At 41.7% G+C, this 19,965-nt stretch overlaps 1 protein-coding gene across 29 annotated transcripts in view; it reads right to left on the bottom strand.

Moving 5' to 3' along the window:
* The window catches only part of ARVCF (ARVCF delta catenin family member), a 286,311-nt gene that overhangs the window by 101,532 nt on the left and 164,814 nt on the right, over positions 1-19,965 (bottom strand). For 14 of the 29 annotated variants that reach the window (XM_075769218.1, XM_075769219.1, XM_075769216.1 and 11 more), the window contains one exon: positions 2,924-2,962. The exons of the other annotated variants lie outside the window; for them this stretch is intronic. In XM_075769218.1, the coding sequence (XP_075625333.1) occupies positions 2,924-2,962 (39 nt within the window). The remainder of the gene's footprint in view (positions 1-2,923; positions 2,963-19,965) is intronic. 29 annotated transcript variants of the gene reach the window in all.

The raw sequence follows: 19,965 nt of genomic DNA, 5'->3' as shown, positions 1-19,965 counted from the left end.
TGCATCTCAGCAGCGCAACAGCTGGAATCCGAGCTAACCAGCACATGCACATCACTGAGCCTGTACCATCTGAGAGGCAGCCGTACAGGAGACTGTCTTACTCCTTTTAGATCATGCTTCACGAACAGAGACAGGAAAGCCCTCACACACAGCAGTGCTTGCATCATTGCAAGACAGGACACCTTCTGGAAGAAGATGGAGGCACCTTCTGGAAGAAGATGGAGGCCTTATGTTCAAGGACTGCCACATGCTGCACTCCTCCAATTCAAAAACCGCAGCAAGGTCCACGTCTTCAGCACCAAGCACAGGTGCTCAGTCACACCTATCCAAACTTCACAGTCAGGGGACACACTGCTGCACAGATGATATATGACGACATATTCAGGCAAAAAGGCTCTGGAGCAACAAAAAGCACACGGACCAGCATGTACTGAAACCTAGGCAGTATACAACGCTGGAAGGAGAGCTTGCAAGATAGACAATGATTTTAAGATGGGAATACATAAATACCTACTCTGCTGCAGATAAACTGATCTCCATTTAGTGAGCCTACTTCTCTGCTAAATGTCACGTGAAACAAAATGTGGGTTTTATTTATACATATAAATATATATATGTATATATACAATGGATTCAGCTCACTTCAATGTGAACCCAAACACATTAACCTATGCCAAGTTTCAAGCTCTCCATTAGAGCTCTCACACAAGCTCTACTACCCTAAGGCTGGTCAATTCAGAACATAAGGAAAACGTTAGCCCTAAATGAAAGCAGGCTGTCCTGGCATGGGGTACCAGAATGAACTCAGCCACACACCACAATGCACTAACTGTTTCCTGAACACTTACACACTTCCTTTGTCCTTTAGAAACACACACGACAAGCGACTAACAAATAATGCCAAGAGCTTTTAAAGCACCAAGGTTAAAAAGGAACATTTCAGCAACTGAAAAAACTCTCATCTACAGAAGTTCTGAAAAGCCACAAAGAGCAGCTTTTTTAGCAAGCAGGCATGGTAATTCACCATCTGAAGGCATCACACCTTTCAGGGAAAGCAAGAGGCAGAGGTGAAGGAGAAGGAATCAAAACCCAGACAAGGCCTGTAGCAGTAATATTCATCCCTCAAGTAGTGCAAGACACACTGGGGTTCTGTTCAGCCACGCGGTAACTGCCCATCAACAGGGAAATCTACAGAGCTTGCCCAACGGTCAACAAAGAGGGCTTTTATGCTATTTTAAACAATCTGAAGTGTCTCAGTTAATGGAAGACCGGGCAATTGGCCCTCAACTATTTCTAATTGACTGGAATGATGGATGAAGCTAAAGGGAAAGCTGACCCACTGAACTTTTCCATACAAAGCTAGAAAACTGAAAGAGATTGTAAACAGTTTATAAGAACAAGAAGTGGGAGAGGCAGAATCCCAGAGGCTCTGCTCCTCTCAACCTGCTGTTAAATTGTTTCAGACGAAGGAAAACCAAGAGCTTCAAACTCAGAGCAACAAACAACAAAAAAATACAGGGGAAGGCCTAAACAAATAGGGTATTTTTCCCATGCTCTCCTCCCCTTTCTCCAGTAGCTACTTAGCTCTGCCATGCAAGCTGGTCCTTTGAATCAGAAAGGGCAATTTGTCACTTTGACAAGCAAGACGTCTCTCAGGGCTGTTACCTTGCCCTGTTTTTCAGATTGACTGGGTGTTAACCAAAGATGTCAAGACATTACATCTCAGTCAACTTCAACAGATGTGATAATATATACTTAAAATTTACGTGTTAATCAGTTCCACTACACTAAAGGTAACGCGCAGCAAATCACGCATGCCCATTGATTTTCAGAACAAAACAATCACTAGTAGCTTTTGTACTGCAAAAGGGCAATACTGCTGCAACGTGATAAAGCAGGCTGCTGACCCAAACAGCAACTAGGAGGGAAGAGTGAGGACACACATCTTCCAGGTAGGGAAATGGATGTATAATAGGTTCAAATACACAGTACCTATCTTCAGGCAGCTTAGCGAGGTATCTAAATGCACAATAACTTAATTCTTCCTCTTTAGTCAAAAAGAGGAATTGGAGCTTCAGAGAACAGTTCAGATCTTGCACAGACTAAATCACCTCCTTGGACACATCCAGCTCTTCCCACCGAATCTGCAGGGAAATGACCTCAAGCACTTCAAAAAAGCATTAAAACCGAGGGATGAACCCAGGCCTCAGAGCCCCGATGGACGCAGCCTGTGGTAGAACCCAGAACAGGACGAGGGTATCACTGCTCATCAATGAGTCCCTTCGGCACAACCCCTTTTTCTCCCCCACTGTTTCAGATAGATGAAGTAGTAAAATAGAAGCATAAGCCATTATTTTTAGTATGAAAATGATACAGGCAAAAACAAACAAACAAAAAACCCCCCCGAACGAACACCTGGCACACGCAGTATTAGGGCTTGCCCTAACTTAGCTGTTAGCAGCACAGCTAGTGTTTATCTGGGAAGTTTGTCCATTAGGAAACCATACTGAATAAGCAGGAAATGACTGTTTCTCACCAAGATTTGTACAGAGTTTGGTAGTTGCCAAACTACCTCCCAAAGACAAACACAATGCAAATCTGCATGCCTAATCTTTGGCCAAACCCAGAACAGATCCAACTTGCTTCCTCTGGAGTCTTTCAGATGAACTAACCAAGGCTAAATTAGGGACATTTTTAGTGGGATGAGGTTACATCATGGATTACAATTTTCCAGCAAGCTTTTTCCTTCATCTCCACCTGCTGCCACTACAATGCTGGCATTAAGAGTGGTGTGGGATGACTCATTTGTACATTCCTTTCTGCAAGACAGGCATTCAGCTTTCATTTCTCCTTGGTCCCACAGAGTTTGGGTCATAAATTAAACTGATGCATGTATTACTAAATATCAAGGCCACAAACTTACATGCACATAGGAGTCAGAAGTACAAGCTAGGTCCTTCATCTAAAACAAAAAAAAGAACCGTCAGTTTGGCAGAGTACAGCAGCAAGTTTCTTTATGCAGCCTCTGTGTCCCAGACCCTACCCCAGCCACTTAAACACATCACTACTGTGTTAAGCCAAAATCTGCCAGACCCAGCCTGTCAGTTCTAGGCTCACCCGCACGCCTACTTGCACTGCTACAAAACTACCTTAGAGAATTGCTTTTTTAACTTCAAGGCAGATGTAAACCATCTCTGCATTGTTTGAATTACAACCAAGACTGGAACATTATTTGGGTGTCCTAGCAGCCATGTCAGATCAGTGTTAAATTTAACTAATCTCCTCACCCACCCACAATCTTGCCTGTAGATCTGAACTACAAAACAAAAATGCTTTTTGTGGCAAAACACACTGCCACAAGACAAAAAAGCAAAAAAAAAAAAGGCAAAAAAAAAAAAAGCTTTTATAATCTTGAGGGAGACAGAACAAATGGATCACTGATGAATTTTTAAACTTGCATTCCAAGAAAGCCATTTCTTAAATAAATTATTTCTCATTCTAGGGAATACAAAGTGATTGACAATAAATCTAATCACCCGTCTCATAAGGAATGTGCTTGCCAGTGTCTCCCACTATTAAGCACCAAAGTAGGTTTGCTTGGCACCAAGACGGCAGGACTGCTTCCATCCAAACAGTTCCCCAAGAGATTACCCACGTTAAATCACATTCTATTTCTTCTCTCTGCATCTTGCCCCCTTCCCTCCCAGCCCCACACAAAAAGCCACCGTCTAAACAAAACATAGCAGGAAACGTGTGAACAGCCTCTCACAGAGCCCTGGCTCTCCATATGATGTAACCCCAGTGAGCAAAAATGTGACAGCAGGAAAGAAACTGTGCGGGAGGTCTCTGGATGACTATAAGTCCATTTGAACACCAAAAGACACAAACAAGCCAACAAAGCCAGAGGCTCCTCTATCTGCTGTAAATCTTCCAAATGGAAGGGATTCCAGCAGAAAGACAATTTTCCCAAGTGCAATGCAGTTACTGTGCTATTTCAACTACCCAAGAGAGTTCACCAATGGCTTTTTTCCCCAGTAGTCCGTTTACTTCCCACATTCTCTGCGTATTTCCTAAGATGGAGCTCATAACTGCTAGTTGCACACAGAGAGACCTCACACAGACTGGAAAGACTACAGGTAGACTTGCTAAACCAGTGCTAAACTAGCAATAAACAGTAGAAAGAGAAGGGGTGGGGGGATGAGAGAGAGCACTTGGATATTAAGGAAAAATGCTGAGTAAGAACATTTCATCACCTCTGTTTGGCCTCCACATAGTCACTACTGGGACAACCTGTTCAGCTCTCGTATCCTCAGCTGGGGAAGGATGCGGATACACTGCAGCGGGCTCAGAGCACAGCTAACTCAACAGCCGTAAGAGGAGGATCAGAAAGGTGTCTCATTCAGCCCTAAGGTCCAAGCTATTCACCTCAAAGAGAAGGTCAAGGGGCAATTTTATTAAAGTTCAAGTGCCTGAAGGTGAAATGGAAAGTTCATAGAGAACCCTTCACCCTCACCGATAAAGGTTTAACTAGTCCCAATGTCAGGAAGCTGAGGGCTGACAAGACACACACACGCTTTGTTTTAATTTTTAGACAGCAAGTGCGAGCAGTGCAAGTAAGAAAAAAAACTTACTGCTAAAATTTTGCTAACCACTTAATAGGTTAGACCTATTTATTTTTAAGAAACGTGTTCCTATTTAATCAGAAACCTGATAATGGAGAGGTGCTCATGCGCATGCACACAAGTACTCCTACTTGACTGCTACACCACCCTGAAGATTTTTCAGTCTAAGAACAAATTATTTAAAGCTTGTGAAGGACTTCCCCCAGCTCACCCCCAGAAAATTATACTTAAGTGCAATAAAGATATTTTTGTCAGCCAGGAAAGGAAGGGGGCTAATGAAGGTTCCCCATTCAGCAATGGTTTTGGCTTAAGGAGTTGCCCTTCTCCCAGCAGTGAGCCACAGTGAATCCCCTTCACAGCTGCACCACCAGTACTGCAAACCAAAGCATTGTGTCAACTCAACCGAGAAGCCATCATCACCAAGGAATGACTGTCTGTCCCATCCCCTAACCTTTGCTATATACATCACAGCTCGCAAAACCTGCTGTGCCAGCATAACTGAGATGGCTGCGTAATAGTAGGAAGGGAAGGGGAAAAAAGAAGAGATAAGGCACCGTCACCTAGAAAATTCATGGGAAACCACTGGGTCCATTCAGTGCATAATAAGAATGCTAAATATCACCAGTCAGGCCATTTAGCAAGGACTGCTATTACTGCATGATGAGCGTGAATCTCAGAAAGGAAAAAGTTATTTAAGCTAAGGTAGGAGTCACTTGCCAGAGGTAAGTATCTTCACTAGGAAAGTAAAATAGCTCTTAATTTCTCTAGTTAAACGTGTTTGGCGTTTTTTCATTTTGCATCAGCTCTGGCTAAGTGTTCCACATGCTTGCTGGAAATATGCATCTTTCTGTGACCACTCCTACTGGCACTGTGTCTACAGTCAGCACTTCTGGATGAAAGCATTTGAATTGTAAAATCCAATCACATTTGCCAACCACCCAATTATTTACATAGTATGTTTTTAATTATTATTTCTGATATGCTTTTGTTTGGCACTTCACAATGGAATTCAAATATGATACAGATTAAGAGACAACACAGCTCTGGAGCCAGCAATCTAAGTCACTTTCAAACAGGTTCTCAGAAGGCTTTTCAGAGAGACATTTCTCAATTAAACACACGCAGATAACAAGAAGAGATCATACAGGATGAAATTAAGGACTTGCTATTAACAAGCATCAGTCAGAAAACTAGATTCATGCTCCGAATGCTGTACTTCCCTACAGTTGGCAAGACAAGCTGCAAGATTGCTGTTTCAATCCAGGGATAGGACAGCTGCGTTTCACTCCCACTCCTTGTTGTGGTTTTATGCCAGGAAAGGGAATCTTTAATTTTTCCAGAGGAGCCCTGCCAAGCCAAGGCTGCAAATAGGATACAGCGCGTTAGTAAACTTCTAGCCAGCTCGCTCATACCCTAGCCAGAACTCTTCAGAGTGCCTAATTCCCGATGTACACGCTGGCAGCAGTGACTACCTTGCTTTCACGTGAACCAGTCTCCTGTGTTAGTCTCCCTTTGTTATTTAGGATTGTACAGGATATGCCGGTTTCATCTGTCCTGGCAGAATACGCAGCATCCAGGTACCCAGGCCTACCTTTATATAAAAGGAACTGCTTCCATAAGACCCACCTTCACTACTAAAACTTTGGCAGAAATAAAATGGTTCTTACAGTGAAACTCCCGTAAATGCATTAGAGGAATAAAGTTCTCCGTGAAGCATTAGCAGTCCTTGTGTCATCTATACACACAGCTGTCTTTCTCAGAGTTCAAATGAAGTCGTTTTGTTTTTCTTCCAGCTCTTCACAAAGAATCAAAGAATAAACAGCCAGTCATCCCACCCATCTTTTTTTAAACAGTTGGACAGACTCAATCAGTACAACTTCAGCAGCAGCGAGCCCACCACCAGCGATGAACACCCCACCACAAACATGGGTCCTGCCTCCGGGACTCACCCTGAGCACAGCACTGGAAACGTCCTTAGAAATACACACTAGCGGGGTTCATTCTCCTTTGGGTCATTCTTTTGGGTTTACCCTGTTTCTAAGAGAAGAGTGCTTTTTAATACTTTCCCAGAGTCCTCAGCAGTGCAAAAATATCTCCAAAAAGGTGCTGCTGAACCCATGAGTCAGGTTTGCTGATTTGGACTAACCCATCATCCATAATGAAGACGTCCTCAAGAACAGTGTGTCAGAAATCCATAATATTCTACAGCTCAACTTGTTAAATCAGGGAGTACAACAGTTATCAACAGATAAAACATAAGCAGGGCAGAGAGTACGTTTGGCAGAGAGGAGATACAAAAGCAATGCTGGGAGCCAGAAGCACACCAAGAAGAGATGGGCAGAGGAGAAAAGCATTACAAAATGCATGAGTCTATCCCAGCGAGGGGAAAAACAAAACAATAAACCATAGCAGGGAAAGGGGAGGGGGAGAACAGGAAAAAATTAGAAGAGACAGAATCCATAAATGGGAAGAGTAAGTGTCATGTGAAAGCCAAATTACTGGCTTTCACATCAAAAAAACCAAAGCAGTAAGAAAAGGGGAAGAAGTGGGGGGAGCATGAGAGAAATATTTCAGTCTTTAATTTCATCACGTTAACACTGCTTTAGTTCACCGTATAAATCTTTTGACAAATAGTAGCTCTCTCCACACATGGCAGTACATTAAGATTCTTTTTTAAGGCTTTCCAAACAACGCAATGTCATTCTTTGGCTTTTTATGGGGTTTGCCTAGACTATTTTTTTGTTGCTAAGCTCTCTTTAGATACTTATCTTGTACTGGTACTTACTGACAACAAAGAGATTATAAAATCCAAGAAAGCTGAACAACAAGCCCAGCATTCGATTTTACACAGACGCTCACAAGCAACAGTACAATGCTTTGCGACCTAGTGATACTTCTATAGACATTCAGGATGAACTGGTTGTGCCTGAACTTTTCCATACCAGTGCGTGAGCAATCCATTTAGGAAAGGACAGAAAGGGTCTTTGAGACCCTCCCAGACAGCACAACTCCAGCTGTACCACGGCCCATCTCCCACACCAAAAGCTGACGTGCCAGGCACACCACTTCCAGCCTCCCAGCAGGCTGGCTCACCGCAGCCGACACACGAGCTCAGGATCGGGGAGGAATACTGCCCCAAGCCACAAATACTGGGCAAGTGCAAGAACACAACACAAAGATGGAGCCAAATTCATAAAGTTTGCTTACAAGGGATGACAGCAAGCAAGTCAGGAAGAGCAAATGTAACCCAGCTATTTGGGTGGAAGATATACATCCCGAACGGCAAACACCAACGAATGCTTCTCACACCACAGGCAGAAAACTAGCCTGGTTTTACATTTAATTCAATTATCCACGTCAACAGTGACCAAACACATCAGTATTTACAGCTTCCCACCATTTATCTATTCATACACGCAGAAATTAAATCAACTTCTGAATAATGAATCATCAGCAACTCTGATCACCGAAAAAAAACCCAGAAAAATATTTTTGCTAAGAATTTTAAACTGAGTAAAGCTCCATTTAGAAAATTAAAGGAAACCTAAGGATAACCGTATCATTCACTTAACAAAAGCCACCCAACATATTATAACAGGCTCTTAGTATCTAAAATGTGTTTGGAAACCCAGAAAATATACTAGATTACACGCTCTGTACACCCTCAGCAGTAGTTGTTACAGCCATTCTTAATCCTAGCTTTGTAAACCCTCTAGAAATAATTCATTGTGCTTTTGGATCCATAATATTTTGCAAAGCACGGCAGTTTGCTGGCTTATAAACATGCCCTGCCAGCTCACTGGGTAGAAAGATTTCTGCTGACTTCATGTATCATTTCAGTTGCACTCATCAGGGATTAATAATTTTCCCTGCTAAGGATATAGGCTGCAAGTACTAAGTAGAAAAGGTTATGCATGTGTCTGAAAAGGACTGGTGACATTTTGATAGGTGGTATTTGACTATACCAATAAAGACATTGAATATAAATTGTACTAATGAAAAACAGGGTCCTTCATTAAAAAGTGAAAAGCACATAAACAACCCAGAAGTGACTGAATACTGCACAGCACTGCTTAGAACATTGAATCATGTTCTGAAATAACCAAATGATTTCTTATTTATGTACTATTCGCTATTTATTGGTGTATTCAGAGAGTTTTTCCATGAGAAAGGGAAACAGGGCATGTGGCAGCTGTTCTATCATACTGATTTTATACATGACCACAGATATTCACACATTAATAAAAGACGCTTTATTCTCAACTCATTAATTTCAAAAATCTTAAACTTTTTGACAAGCTGCTGAAGTAAGTCCTTCTCTAACCCAGATACCCGCTGCTCTTTAGAAGATGAGACACTTAAACTCGGAGCTCTCACCTTCCTCTCACCATCGAGAGCTGCCGTGATTGTATCACAGTGGCACAACTTCAGAAGGTAGCACTGGGGAAGGCACCGTACAAGGCTGCTACTGGGAAATACACCTCTTCACGCAGTATTTGTGTCCAGCCCCGCTGCCTCCATTCATTCCGCCAGTCATTTAGAATACAGGAAAACAGTAAGATTCACAATTAATTTTATCTGCAAGACAAGGTCAAGTCGTCCTGTACTAACGATGTTTTGAAAATCTCCAAAGAAAAGCTGACAACAAAAGCCATGTAAATACAAACAGTGAACAAGCACAAGAGGCACTTCACTATTTTTTTGGTGAAGTTCAAATAGGATATTTAAATTTAAAAACTTTTGGAAATTTTACTGGTTTTAAAAGACATAGTTGATAAAATTGCTTTGCTTTCATAAATGCATTTTATACCCATAATTTCTCCAAGAGGAAGCAAGATCATCAAGATAAGCCTCTGTATTCTTTGCAGATTTTCATGAAGAAGATTCTCCTCTTTTTCACATACCACAAAAAATAAGACCATTTTTTAATGAAGAAGAGAGTATTTCATGTAATGAGAAGAATCAGAGAAACCATAAAGGGACACTAACTTACACATTTCTGACCCAATCCTCTACCAGTAAGGTCACGTCTCAGCACACCGCCAATTCTGAAGCCCTGCCATATTTTGCAATGAAGGCGATTTTTCCATCATAGCGTGTTTGCATTCCAATAATAAGTTTCTATCTTTACACTCGTCAGGAAGTAAGCAAATACCAATACAAATCCACGTAATTAGTTTAATGGAATTTTACACAGCTAAAAACCCAACAACTTCAGAACAAATCACTGAGCGAATCAAGAACGTTACCTTCACATGTGCAGCAACACCATAGCAGAAGAAATCACCAGTGAAATCCATTGCTTATAGCATTAAGCAGCATTTTGCAGTTTCAGGAGTCAAGCAAGTTCAAATGGTCAGTAGCAAATATCTTTTGTAAACCATTTATATCTCGTCACTACTAAAGAAAGATTCACAAGAGAACTAATTCGTTGTCAGGACCAGGTGGAGAGATTTTAAGATCTTCACCATAAATCTAAAACAACACAAGCATTAGTTTACTATTCTCTCTTGGAGCTATATGATCTTGATGACAGGCCAATGGGCTATTTCTAAAAGAAGATAGATTAAATGGAGGCTTCTACTTCAGCTAAACTGCCCTGCAGGGTCTATTAACTATTCAGTCTACAATGCTCAAGGCAGTGCGGTACCAGATGCAAACAAAGCTGTATGACATCAAGAGGAAGGCACTGACAATACACTACCCATTCGTGCAACAGCTCTTTTTTCACAAGCGTATATGCTTCAATACATAAAATAGCTATATTCAGAGCTGATAATTCCACACGCACACCACTGACGAAGCGTGCTTCTCAAAACAAAGAGGCCATAGAGTGCCGGGAGGTGGCCAGACTCAGCGAAACAGTCCACAGGGCAATGGGGAAAACCGGCATGTGTTGACATCAGTTACACGCGAGAACGCTGGTGGCTGAGAGACAGCTTAAGCATTAACTGCAGTCTGTTTGTCTAAAAGCCTAGCAGCAGTAGCCTAGAGGAGGCTGTCCCCAGCCTACCAAGAGAAATAACAAGTGACAATTCAGGAAAGCATGTTCACTATTCATTCATGCATGCATGCAATCTTGGGCCAAACAGTGGATGTGCTAAAAGGTTTTCCCCAGAGGAAAAGTGTTTATTAATTAATATCTATTGAATTAATTGGTTTCCCATATGCTCTGCTGTGTTTCTAAGACTACAGCCCTACCCTTCTTGTGGTGAATACCCAGGAAGTTCATCAGGACACTTCAGTCAATCCAAAAAACTAAATTTATGTTTTTCTTTTCACCAAAGTGTGTCCATCTGTGCAGAAGTCACAGAAAATGCATTTAAAATCTCCAACCCAAAATCACTTAAAAAAAAAGCCAGCACATGCTGGTACTTTAGACACAAGTGTGGCACATAGCAGAAAAATAGAAGATGCTGATCTGAGGCCAGTAGCTCATCTACTGGCCCATTACCCGCAGTAACCCTGGTGTTCCTTTCCCACATTTACCGTTACACTCCTCAACACCAATCTATTCCTAGTAGCTGGTGCCACCACTACCAAACTAATCCTTACATCCAGCATATCCTCTCCTCCTACTGTATTTCATCAGTGCAGGACAGCTATTTCTGGATTCTGACTACATCTGGCACAAGTCTGTACAGTGACATCACTTTTGCAATGTTATCAATCTCATTGAGAGATTTTATTCATCGCACATCAGTGACAGCTTGCAGGGTCCGCAACTCTGGTCATTCCTGGTATAGTAGTCATCCTTCACCAACCTGTCTGTGTAAGCTCAGGCTGTAGTAGCAGAGGAGGGAGAGCAGTCCTACAACCATCCTCCTGCAAACACACGCTAGCACAGGTTGTGCCTTCTCATCCACGAGGACAAATTACTTGCCAAGACGTTCCTCCTCCCCTGTGATGCCACCTCTCCCAAACCCCCTGGGATGCACCTACACACTGCACAGGACAACAAAACCCTTTGTCAGGTTAAGGGAGGATGAGCACCCATCACGGCAGGCTCTCCAGAAGATTCAAAGACCTTTGATGCTTATTTAGTCCAGGGCTCCAGTTTCAGCATTCCCTCACGTACGCAGTACCCACTTAGTCCGATTCAGAAACTTGAACACCACCAACTGTAATTACCACACCCAGTGGTGAACTCAAACTACAGCAAAAGCATCTGTGATGCAGACGAAGCTAGCTGCTCCAGCTCCCTTTCAGAAATATTCTAAAGTTGACATCTATAGCAGAGAAGCGCTGTCCCAACTAAATTAAAATACTGCATTCCAAGATTTTACTACAGTACCACCAGTACAACAACATCTGTCCACTACAAGTTGAATAGGCCCAAGCACCAGATGTTTGGCCACTGCTTAGACAGAAACCGCTCTCACAACATCAGAAAGGTCTTGGGTGCAGCTGTAACACCATATCTAAGACCTCAAGAAAACAAAGCTGAAACCAGTCTAGCTGTAGAACTTTAGTAAGACAATTCTGCCGCAGGAAATGGTTAAAGCACAGCACAGAAGAAACATTTATCAATATACACAGGTGTTCAAAACTAGCTTCCTACAGAGGAAGTTGCTGCCAGGTCATGCTAGTAAGAAGCAGAAGGGGCTGTACAGAGGCTTAAAAATCACATTCCTAAATCAGAGGCCTTGCTAATAATAATTTCTTTACAAGTACATAATAACTAGAACAAAAATTAAAGCTACCTTCACAGAATAATGTTTGCTGTGAAACAGGCTGTAAATGAGAGTCAGCAGGATCCACACTACCCGTCTGGCAAACACATTTTCATTTTATACTGGGCATGTGACAAGCAAGACTTTTGAAGTGATTCGTATAAAGCATTAGTGCACAACGCAGCAGTTAGGAATGCAGCAAATGAAAAAGGTGGCAAGACTCCTGTCTGGGAGAGTTGTTTCCGAAAGATTTGCAACGTGCCACATAGAACTAGGTCCAGCACTTCATCTTTCTGAGAGATGGCAAATTTCTCAAAGCTATGAACCGCTCCTCTTGAATTCAGAATATCTGCTCCGTCCAATGATTAAATCCTTTGACATTTCATTTAGGAGGAGGTATTTCTCTTCCACATGCTAGTAAAAAGCATATGACAACAAAAATGATAAATGTTCAGTTTCCAGTCACTCTGATATAGCATAAACCTACACAGAGGATTTGAAGAAGTGGTAACCACGGTACCCACAACATCATGTCAATATAACCTCAGTAAGCCCCTGTGTACAGACTGAGCTGTTCCTAGAGGCACCTATTTGCTCTTCAAGGATTCAGGCTTGAGGGGATCTTTCCCCTGCACTTTACTTTGTTTTGGTTCACTACCCTGCATGCAGATATGGAAGACTTCGTAACACATTTGCTATCCACCTGGAAGACATTAATGATTAATTTCCAAGCAAATCAAATATAGACAGCTTTGGGGCATTCCTCTGTTTCTTCATTGCTTTCTTTGAAAAAAAAAAAAAAAAAAAAAAAGAACAGAAACACGTAAAATCCAGCTAGAGATATTAAAAAGTTGCAGTATTTTTCAGTCTCTGCACAATAGCTGGGGAGTCAAAGGTCTTAATCAAAACCCATGGATTAGGAGAAATGATTTCAAGTACATGAAGCACATGCCAGATCAAATCTTGTCTTCTGTTTTATGAGGTAACCATTATACAGTGAATTATTTTGCAAACGTTATTTTAGCTGGATTTTATATAAATCAAACTAGGTGAAAAGATATGATTTGTACTGCTAGCTTCACCCATAGGAGCACGGACATCGAGGAGCGAGTGAGGACTTATATGACGTCCACGCTGAAGGAGGCTCAGCATGCAGAGATGATTCAGTTCGCGGTGAAAGATTCCATCCACCACAACTCCCCGCCCAGTCCTTTGAAAGATGTCGTATTTGTTGTTTAACGTCTGCAGTGCAGCTCTGGGGAATGGCTGAACACAGCCCAAAAGGCAACAACAGAAGCAGCACACACGTGCTTCATTAGGCGCCAGTTCAGACCCTTACAGACAGCTCTTGCTCCAAAGGTGTTTCAGAGGAGCTGACTCGAGCAGGCCACAGAAGCTAAACACATCTCAACTGCCGAAACATGAAAAGCATCTGACAAAGGGAGAGGGGAAATACCAATTAGGGATTAGTGAAAAGGGAAAAAGCCACAGCTACATTTTCATTTATCTATAAACCCATGGTTTGTGCAGTCAGTGGAACAGAGCATTTGCTTTAGATTTACCTCACCTATCAGTCTCTCTGCTCTTGAAAAGGAAAATACTGTTCAGGTTTTTCCAAGACAGAGTTAAAAGGAACTTCCTGCAAAGATCTCCCCAGACAAAAAACGCTAGTGACTCCTTGCAAGATATAAATATACCAAAAACTCTCAAAAAGTTTCTGACTTCAACTTTTGCTTTCACAGTACAAGTTGTCAGATGAGTTCTTGATGTCTTTTGTAGTTGTACATTACCTGGAGGCTGACTGTAGGAAAGATTCAGCTACAGCTTCTCAGAGTAACTCCTGATGAAAATACTTTGTCCGGAGGGAAAAACAATGCTCTTTTGAAATAAAATTGAACCACTGGTAAAGCAGAGCAATTACTCTGGAGTGAAGCTACTTTTAATAATAATAAAATCCAACTGTAATGTATAAAATTTACACTGGAACAGACTACACAGACCAGCACAGCTATCCTAACGCATCTGTCTTCATCCAAATTCACAGAATTCTTTCCTTGGTATGAAGGTTTGCAATAGGAATTCAGGAGAATATATGGGAGAATCTTTGACAATTTGATATATAGAACACACAAAATATCAAAGTACAAAGAAAAAAATAAGCGAGAAGCAGCTTTATGCAGCATGCTTAAATGCTTTGTTTCCTGCCTGAAATTTACCTCCTGATGGAGCAATCCACAATGACAAATGACAAAAGTGTTTTTCCCAGCCAGCTACCATTCCAGATCTCTCAGATCTTCTGGAAACAGTGGGAGGTAACAGTCTTAGCAGAAAGTAGCTGGGTGACTAGGAAATGCAAAGTACCAAATGGCTGGACTGTTTTAATAATGAATGGCCAGATGAACACGCACACATAGCACGCAAAAGACGACAGGGAAATAAAATTGCCTTGATTGATCTGACGTTGCTGAAAAACAATTCACAGCTAGGGATTTAGCAATAACCTTCTCCCAAGAAAGGTTTTGCACAACAGCTGCATTTTGTCTCTCTGTTAACACCTTTAAAAAGAAAGCCAAACCACACACAGAGTACATACAGCAGCATCCACTCCCAGAGTACTGGTCTGTGCAGTCACAGTCAATTTCCTAAGTCTTTTTCCCTTTGTTCTTTAAAAAAAAGAAAAGAAGAGGGGAAAGATCGCCTCTGTGACGTACCTTAAAGTATCAGAAACTCGGTCAGCTTTTACAGTAATTTGAATCACTCTTCTGAATCCCCTTGCATTTTCTCACAACATACCTGAGTCTTGCACAGATAGGATGCTGTATTGCAACTGATAAAGAGAAAACCTGCAGAACTGAGGTCAGGGGTTTACACCACTGGTAACCACTATTCTTTTTCACTGGGAGAGGCAGTGGGCTACACATGGTGTGTGTAAAAGAATGAAAGCTAAAGCAAACAGCTTGCAAGTTGTGTTAAATTATCTGTGCTAAGAATCACAAAAGCCACATAACATACAAAGAGACTATTAGGTTTGGTTAAGCTGACATACGCATATCAGGAAAAGACATTAGAATACTGCCTAAAGTCCGAGCATGAAAGATTTCCAGGTTAGGATCCAGTCACCAGGTGTGAAGAACTTGAAGTCCTACAGATGACCAGGGGTTACAAGAAGAAACCATGGAGCATGCCAGTGGAAGTAACTCTGCCGACTGATGGCTCAGGCCTAAAACCAAATTGAGTAAAAAGAAATAGCTCAAAGAATGGCAAAAATGTAGATGTACTTCTACATGTACTCTAACAGTACCTGGAAAATTGTGTTAAAATCTAAGTAGACAGTAAGTCATGTATCAACATTTGGTGAATTGATGATCTATACTACTGTGTCAAAGAATCTGAGAAATTTTTGACATTTAAGAAAACCAGAAAGTATTTTCAGAAGTTGCATGTGAGTCAGAGCCTCTGATGTTCCCCCTCTAAAAGAAGCAGACAATTGTGCTGTCTTTCCAGTCAAAGCCACGCTACATTTTCTGTTTGTGGTGTTTATTCATTAGAAAGAAGGGGGGAAAAAAGTCCTTTCTCCTAGGGTGCAGCTAATGGTAGAAAGAACTACCTCATTTATCTAAATAAAATCAGCTCTAAAACCTGCAATAATCATTTAAGTGCCTACTTTGTTAATTATTTTACTATTTATCTAATTCATTATGAGCATCTAAATAATAAGCTCATTCAACATAAGTTGAGATCAGAGACAGTGAAGACACCCATTCAGAATAACTAACTTCTGCTCACTGTGGGTCTGTCCCCTGCAGCCTCACCCAGCAGCATTCTTGGGTTTCTGACTCCCGTGAGACAGTTCAGTCATCCCACAGCTCACCACAGCACAGCTTTATTGAAGCTTCCCCTGTCTCTTCTCACATCAGTTCCTCTATAGCCTCTGTGTGGACTTTTGAGATTATTACCTCCAATTTTATGTCAGGAAGAAAGGTCACCTTCCAGCATGAACAAGGACAACATTCCCCAAGGGAGAGCACATGTGAATCACTATGTTATTAATCCACTTGCCTTTTTCCTCACCTGTTGCTTTTGAATTCATTATTTTGCATACAGCTGCAACAACAACTGTTCCTGTGAAAAATCAGGATTTCTATAAATACATAGTAGTGCTTACTTGGGAAACAAGTGCAACGCACCTCCAGGAAAGCATGAGGAATTGCAACTGCACCTCCCACGTGCCCTCTATTATATCCTCCATCCACTCCATTTCAAAAAGCTACAGCACTTGTGATTTCCTTAAGAAAAAGACAAAGTGCATTTCACCTTCCTATGCTTCATTTCACTTTGACATTTATATAGCTCAGAAGATAACTACACCTTTTCTGGCAATTTTAACATAGGATTAAGTGCGCCTCAAATTGGGGTGTTTCACCTTTCCTGGAGATGGTAATAGAAGTTAGCACGTGTACTGGCCTAAGAGGTTGTATTAGCAGTTCAAACACTGTTCTCTTCCAATCCTGAGGACTGATGTAATCTTCAGGTAGAGTGCAATAGCTGGAGCCCTGGCAAAAAATAAAACCAGGGAAGTGACTGAGAGCCTTTTACTTGGTGGACAAGCCCAGGACAACTTCACTCCAAGTGGCAAAACACAACTGGAACAAATCAAAACAAAGCCCCTGCCACGCTTGAGTTCCTACTAAGGGAGTGGTGTTTTCCTCAAGTACTTCCAAACAGCAGTCAGTGTGGCTGGGTGTGGGGAGTCAAAGTCTTCAGTACAAACTGTTTATTTAAATAAGTCCTTTTAATTGCCCTTCCTTGCATAGCGGTTTTTAGCCATGGAATCATTGTGCCCTGGGAAGAAGTGAATACGTACCATTGTGAATGCAACTATAGCCCAGTTACTAACACCAGCATCTTCATTTCTGAAATAAAAGCTTCTTAAGCTACTAATGAATTAAAGCGTTAAAAAGCAGTGAAACTGATTTTCCATTTAGCAATAGCACAGAAACTGCCAAATGGTTTACTCTCAACCATTTACTGAGCACCTGAAATGATGCAGATCATGACTTCCAGCAGGCACCAGGGATGTTAACCTGAAGATTTACACAGGAGGCAAAACCCGACACTGTAACATAGCCATAAATATGCAACTGTGCAATGCATGCAACCTTTCTATAAAACAATATGTTCTTTGAGAAGTTATAGTAATTTGGGTGTGAGAGCGTGAAAAGACTTAAATCTGGTCATATATTGTTAGAATATTCAGCCAGGGTGAATTTACAGAGCACACCAAATGCCAATTAAAAATATTATACAAAAGCCAACTATCTTGGTCTGTGAATTTTTGCCTCCCAACTGCTGCGTAGGCACATTATTTAGAGCAGCTGTGTTATTAAAAAAAAAAAAAGCTCTTACACACACATACAATTCTGTGCAAACCTTTTGCAGTGAAGGACTGAGTGTATGTTTAGGCCAGCAGAACCTACTTGACTAGTGTCCCAGATTTAGCACTGAGAGGAAAATTCATCTACAGCATAACGCTATTAAATGAACGTGACTTCATTTAAGTCAAGAGCCAAGTCTGGCTCATGAAGCCAATGCACAATTAAGTATCAGGCAAGCAAAATGTTGGAAGAGGAATTTTTCAGTTGAATGTAATAAACCAGGATAAATAAACCACAGTGACAAGGGGCATCTTTGAATCACAGCTCCATCATAGTTAAGCCATAGATTCTCAGCCACTTCACAAAACTGAGGAAAAATGCAATCCCTTCCCATCTTGCAGATGGGCAGCTCCATGCTGAATGCTACGTTAGCAGCAGCAGTTAGTTGAGCTCTTCCCTTTTGACCCACTCCTTTACCCCAGGAACCATTCTTATCTTTCCAAAACTAATTTTTCATGAACTCATGAGATTTACTTGCAGTCTATTTCTTAACACCTCATTTTAGCAATCTCAAACAGCCTAACTCAGGCCAATACCACAGCAGCTACCCTAAAACAAAAAGCCCAGCCTGAGCTTAGTGATGCAGGACACCTTTCATCAGGAAGCCTCATTTAGTTGTACTGTACTGGCATGTCTCAGGCACAGCTCTGCTAAATCCATGTCATCACAATGGTACAAATGAAGGAACATGTTGCTTCTGCTAGGATAAAGCCATCAGAAGAAAACAAGACCCAGAGGAAAAAAAAAAAATCCAAGTGGAAACTTCTATAATTTTTTTCTTTAGCATTATACTACTCTCCCCCACCTCTGAAATGGTTCAGGAACTCACACAAACACATTCAAAAACACATATTTGAAAAGACAGAAGCATATAACAGAGTTTGTCCTGGAGGCACAAAACAGAACTAGGTCAGAAAATTGGGTAACATTTGACTTGCTCAGGCCAACACAATCAGGCAAAAAATGAAGTTTTGATTGGATTATGGCCATGCCGGCTCGAAGCCGTTATCTCCTACGCTGACTTCAGTACTAAATGCCTTGAGCAATGACACTATCACGTTCCACATTTTGAAGAGGATGTGCTCGGTTTCATCCCCTTGCATTTGCACATGCACAGCATCCCTTCTTCACCCACCAGCAATGAGGAAAAACCTTTCATAACCTTTTCCTGAGTTTAACTAAAAATCACCTGCTAGTTGTCAACAGAAGCAAGAGCAGAGCAGACAAATGCCGTCCTAGAGCAGACCCTTGAACCTCCTCTCTTGCAACACCCGAGTGTGCCTGTGCAGGTATTGCTGTTCGTGTTACACCATGCAGTCAATGTGAACAGAGCCCTGAGCTTCCTGCTTCTCACCATTTAAATCAATCCATTTTGAATACCACAAGTATCTTAATATGAGATGACTTCCAGAATGGTTAACCCTGCACGGTTTTACCTATTCCAAAATTGACACTGCTTCTCTGCTCCTAGAAAGAGTCCCAGGGGTAGAAATTTCCAGGTCTGTTCCTATCCACTGCTTCTCTGTGATGAGCTTTGTAGTCCCTCCTTTTTTTAATTTTACTTTTCTCTCCCATATGAGGAAAGGAGGCAAGATTTATTCCCCCAACATTGTTGAATCAAGACAGCCGAATAGAGCAAAAAATAGCAGTGAGAGGGTAGCAAAAGTGGATAAACATGGAGGTGAAAGCACAAGGGTGGGACCCTGCTGGGAGCCAGCGTAAGAGCTATTAACACCACGCAGTGAAAACCGTGTTTAGACAAACCCTGAGGATACACATCTGGATGGTATTGACAGAAGTGACCTTGCTACAAAGTAGGGACAGCAACAGCTCTCCAATACTGCAGGAGATGTCCCAAGCAAACAAAGACACTGTTTTGATTTGTATTGTGTAACTTGAAATAATTCAACCACCTTCCAATAACATTTTACAGTTCACAATCGCCACCTTCTCTATGTCCTGAGAGCTTCAAAACCAGCATTCATTTTAAAGGCTACTTATTATGTAGAAGAGAAAACTGAGGCACAGATTATCAACAGCTTACCCCCAGTGTTTCAGTGCCTCCAGTTATGCTGAGCTTGTGTGAAACATTAGTTGTCAGCAACAGCAAATCAGTCTTGAGTGCATCAGTGCCCGACAGACTCCTGTCTCTCCCATCACCCAAAGAGAAGACTCCAGTCCTTTAGCTTCTCAGGCCACTGAAGAGTTAGGGTGATAAAATTCACAAAATCTGTC

The sequence above is a fragment of the Balearica regulorum genome, chromosome 17 (genome assembly GCF_011004875.1).
Source record: "Balearica regulorum gibbericeps isolate bBalReg1 chromosome 17, bBalReg1.pri, whole genome shotgun sequence".
NCBI lineage: Eukaryota > Metazoa > Chordata > Aves > Gruiformes > Gruidae > Balearica > Balearica regulorum.
The sequence above is the reverse complement of the archived record's forward strand: the minus strand, read 5'-3'. Positions and strand labels throughout refer to the sequence as shown.